Source organism: Homalodisca vitripennis, chromosome 7, assembly GCF_021130785.1.
Source record: "Homalodisca vitripennis isolate AUS2020 chromosome 7, UT_GWSS_2.1, whole genome shotgun sequence".
NCBI lineage: Eukaryota > Metazoa > Arthropoda > Insecta > Hemiptera > Cicadellidae > Homalodisca > Homalodisca vitripennis.
In genome coordinates, this window is record NC_060213.1 from 63,826,649 (window position 1) to 63,831,199 (window position 4,551).

The 4,551-nt window shown below is 32.4% G+C and overlaps 1 protein-coding gene across 1 annotated transcript; it reads right to left on the reverse strand.

Annotated features, from left to right (window-relative positions):
* Window positions 1-2,478: 2,478 nt before the first annotated feature.
* On the reverse strand, window positions 2,479-3,872 carry LOC124365935. Its single transcript, XM_046822072.1, has 2 exons — window positions 2,766-3,872; window positions 2,479-2,679 (listed from the first exon to the last, which is right to left on the reverse strand). The coding sequence occupies exons 1-2, from the start codon at window positions 3,820-3,822 to the stop codon at window positions 2,570-2,572; spliced, it is 1,167 nt and encodes a 388-aa protein (XP_046678028.1). The 5' UTR covers window positions 3,823-3,872; the 3' UTR covers window positions 2,479-2,569.
* Between the last annotated feature and the right edge of the window lie 679 nt (window positions 3,873-4,551).

Sequence of the window (4,551 nt, forward strand, 5' to 3'; positions counted from 1 at the left end):
ACTGTAACTTACAACTGTGAAACAATTACAATCTTAAAAAAGCCAAAGATTATAGGTTTGATAAATTTTAAACAATACTAAGCGATTGAAAATAGATTTTTTATATTTTCCCCACTAGGGTTCACTTCAACCTGGTGAACCTTCCATTTGAACCTACATTTTGTACATAAAACCACTAACAATAATAGGAGACCGTGCTACTCCTGCCGGCTTTAACTGGAGAGAATCGTATAGAACTAAGCTTTCTTTTTCATCCAAGGTGATATCACTGAGTTAGTGTCAGATAACTCCTCATAGTGTCTTGACAGAAGGCGATTCCTGCCCTAACCTTTATTCATCCTGAATATCGTGTAATTCTGAAGCAAGCGCAAATATCTTATAGGAGTAGTTTCTGTTCTGTTTCTTAACTTCTTGTCCTACGAGAGTAAAACCTTTCTATTTCGAATATAACAAAAACTGAAAATACTACTAAACTTTTTGCCTTAGTGTAAAATCTCCGTCTAGGGATTTAGCACTAGATTGTGTTTATAATATAAACTGGAATTCTGCAGACTATAAATAAAACAGCAAAACATTGCCACAGTGCTAGAAGAAATTATATTGTTTTAATTTTTTTATTTGTTTATTATTTTAAACAATGACTTTTTGTAGTAGTTTTATACTTTGTACCAACAGAGGGAATCCAAGTCGTAGAATTTATTTAATTATTAGATCACAGGTCTAAGGTAAGATAAAAAAATAAGAAGGTAAAGACTATAAATTGTATAAATAAAGAATGTCACTACTAACCGTACTAGATTTAGGGAATTGAAGAATACAGAACTTTTTTTCCTAAAAAAAACAATGAGACGTTATAGTATTTTTATTTCTAGGTTATGTATCACGCATTTATCTAGAAATTTTAAATAACTATGGTTAAGTTTTTTCCATTCTTTTAGCGCAAAATGTTTTCGTGATCAGACCCGAGTTAACATGCATAAATGTACGTACTCGTATAACTATGTTTTACCACCTTATAAAGAACCACAAACATTTATATTTCTGCTTAGACTTAAGTCTGTAACTAACTATAAGGAGTGTTAGCTTTACCATGAAATACGCTCCCAAAGGGTATTACCTATGTAATCAAATGTTGTATTGTTTAAATTTAAGTTGTCTTAGTTATGACATTATTTTCCAGGAACGGCTCTAATTTTTTTATAATAAGTGTGTAGAAAATAATGAATTTGAATGTCATTTCACAGGTGTGTAGAACAGACCTTATCAAGGTTCTAGAGAATAATCACGTGGATTTCTTTTATTCATGTGCAAAACACAACACTCATAGTGAATTAATAATACTAGTATTGATATGTTTCTTTTCCGCTGTAGCCACCCCCCCTTCCCCTAGAGAATACCTCATTCATATTTTAGTGTCCCCGGACAATATGATATCCCATGGGACTTCCTTGTGTTTTGTTTCCAATTTTTCAAAGAAGAACTAGTGAATTATAAAAAATACTCTTTCTAGCAGAACACCCTTGCCCACAGAACAAAAATTATAATTATTTACGTACATTATAATTCAATCTTTTTACTGCTTTCATTGGCCAACTAAATTTATTAATGTGATTTAATTATACTGATAAACAAGTAAATTTTATTTTATGCTAAAAAGTTATATATACGTTTTAACGTTAATTTAATTTTGCGTAATCATTTTTAACGTTTGGAATTTACAGGATGATGTACCCTAATATTACACTGAATAGTTTTTATAATTACTTGCAGGGTATAACATTTAGAAAAAGGTACATTTTCTTTGATAAATTATATGCTAAAAATATTGCTGTATTAAAAACCCGGAACAATTTAATATATCTTTAATAATAATGGAGAAAGCGTTACAATTTCAGTACTATTCATTAACATCTACGTGTTTAAGTGAACACAAGTTTTTGTTGCATCCTGATGTTGACCAAGACGAGAAAGAATAAAATCTTAAACCCATAAGTCGAATGTATTACTAGGAATCAATGTCTCAGAAGGTTAAATTGTACATAAGTCACGCAAAGAAGTATTATGTTTTGTTACTGATAAAATACCATCCTTTAATGAGTTACTTGAAATTGACTATTTATTCTAAATCCTATCCTAGTGTTTAGGAGTGTTTTACAAATGAAGACGTCAGGGGAAAAACAAGCTCAGTCACATTTTGCAAACTTTTCAGGAAATAGATTTTAAAGTTTAATGTCTAGTTTCTAAGTTAGTTTTAAGGTCAGGTTATTTTTTAAATGCTATTGTTAATATTTAACTCTTTTAATTTCACTATTTAATTGTGTATTTAAAAAAAAATAAATATTAACATCAACGTTTTTAAAATATTTGGTTAAAGTACAGTTTTTACAGTGAAAAAACAGGCTCAGTCCCGGAGTGAGCCTGTTCTTCCCCATCGTACTAAACGAGGATTGAGACTAGGATAGTTAACACAAACCCAAGTCCAAAATAATACAGATATTTATTTTACATATAAAACTTAGCACATTGAAAATATAATTTAATTTGGATTGCTTCATTTAAGACCCTAATTTTATTCATCCAAATGGGGAAGATTGGTGAAGTATTCTTGGGCAGCACTACTACAAAATATCTTTAAATCTTTCAAGTCATTGTATTTGGCCTTCTTGATAGGCAGTGGACCTGTAACAAAATAATAAATTGCAATAAGGCCTAGCAAGTTAAAATTGTTTAACAGTTAAATTAGGTTTTTTAAAATGTTCACTTACCATCATAAGATTTTTCTGGCATTAGAAATTCATTTTCAGCACATACTGTTGAAGAATGGGTTTTTTTCTTTGGCAGGATTGAACATTTGTCCCACGCTGCATAGTAAGAACTCCTCAGCATCAATTTTTGTTCATTACCATTGCCTTCCTTGGAAATTTTAAGCTCCTTTATAGTCCTGGTAGCAAATGGGCATTTTTTCATATATAATGTGTCCAAGAATTTTGTCCACTGTCTACAGAATTGATTGTCAATACTCACAACTTTAAAGGGAAAAGGGTTCTTTCTAGCATTTTCAAAAACTTCAATCCAATCTGAAGGAAGTTCTGCCTTAGATTTTGTGTTGACAAGCCCCATATTCTTGTCGCATTCCATGTATGAATGGCCACGCAAAGGGAATGTTACTTTGATGGAGTCAAGTTTCTTTGCTTCATAAACAAGATAATGTAAAAATCTTATCATTGTGAAGTTTTTGTTCTGGCCCGAGCAAGAGTCACAGAATATGTGAAGGTGTCTAATTTTTTCATCCAGATGTTCATAGACAAAATTGTGTAGGAAAGAAGAAACATCATCACTCCCTTTCTTTCCTTCAGTCTCAGGATATAGGTAAAAAATACTTTTCGCACTAGACAACTCATGTATGTTAAAAGCATACATTGATAACTGCCGCTTGTAGTAGATGTCATTAGTGGTAATATTCGGCAATTGTAAATTCTTACCAAAGTCCATACTTATGGCCTCATGTTCCACTGATTGCTTACATAATTGTTTGGCACGTGTTTTCCTTTTGTAGAACACATCTGCTTTGATTTTGTGGAGTTTTGCTTCATTTTCAAGAGAAGTTATTTCCTTATTAATGTTAGCAACATCATCGGATTCTCTGTTATTTTTTAATTGTTTCTGTAGCCCTGTAATTTTGGCCGTTAGTTCATCGCACTTACTGCAAGTGTCAGTTCTGGGGTAGCCAAAACTGATGTTAAAGTCACTGCAAAAACATTGTCTATATGTTTCATATGATACCTTTGCATTTGGATATTTTGTCTGAAACATTTGATGCATTTTCGAAACATTCAATTCTTCAGGTAGGTAGGTTTTGTTACTTTTGTGGAGGCTATAGTTCGATGATCTTCCTTTAAATGATTTTATGTGATCACGTATAAGATCTACAGTTTCATTAGATACTCTATGTGGCCTATTTAAATGTTTACCACGTTTGTCCTTTGGTGATGTGCCAGCAGATTTAAGACTCTTAACCAAGAACTCAACTTTGGCTTTGGAAATTCCGTGAATAGAAATGAATGCCTTACGACAAATGCTTTCTTCTACTAACATGTTATCTTTCAATACTCGTACTTTATAGGCATAAGATGCTTGATTTTCTCTAGCATTTTCTACTCTAGGCCTTCTACGCTGAACAGGTATGACAGTTATTAACCCACATAAATAGCTATTTTGTTCATCATGTGACCTCATAAGATTAAAGTCGGAGAGAATCTTATTCCGAGATGTCTCATTTACTCGTCTGAAACAGCCACGCAAACACTGACAGTCACTGCCCATTTCATGGCTTTGAATTTTTAGCATTTTACTCACAGCCGACATCCTGCCATATTTTTTCCGTTTTTTTGAAAGCTGCTCGTTGGTTTGCTTTGTTGCAGCAAGGCATTGCACTTGAGGAATATCGTCCTCTCCACTATCCATGCCAATAACTTAAATATACAAGGCCTAAGCAATATATCTACAGTTATCTTGCTACTCACACAACTAATGTTTGGAGATTATGTTGAA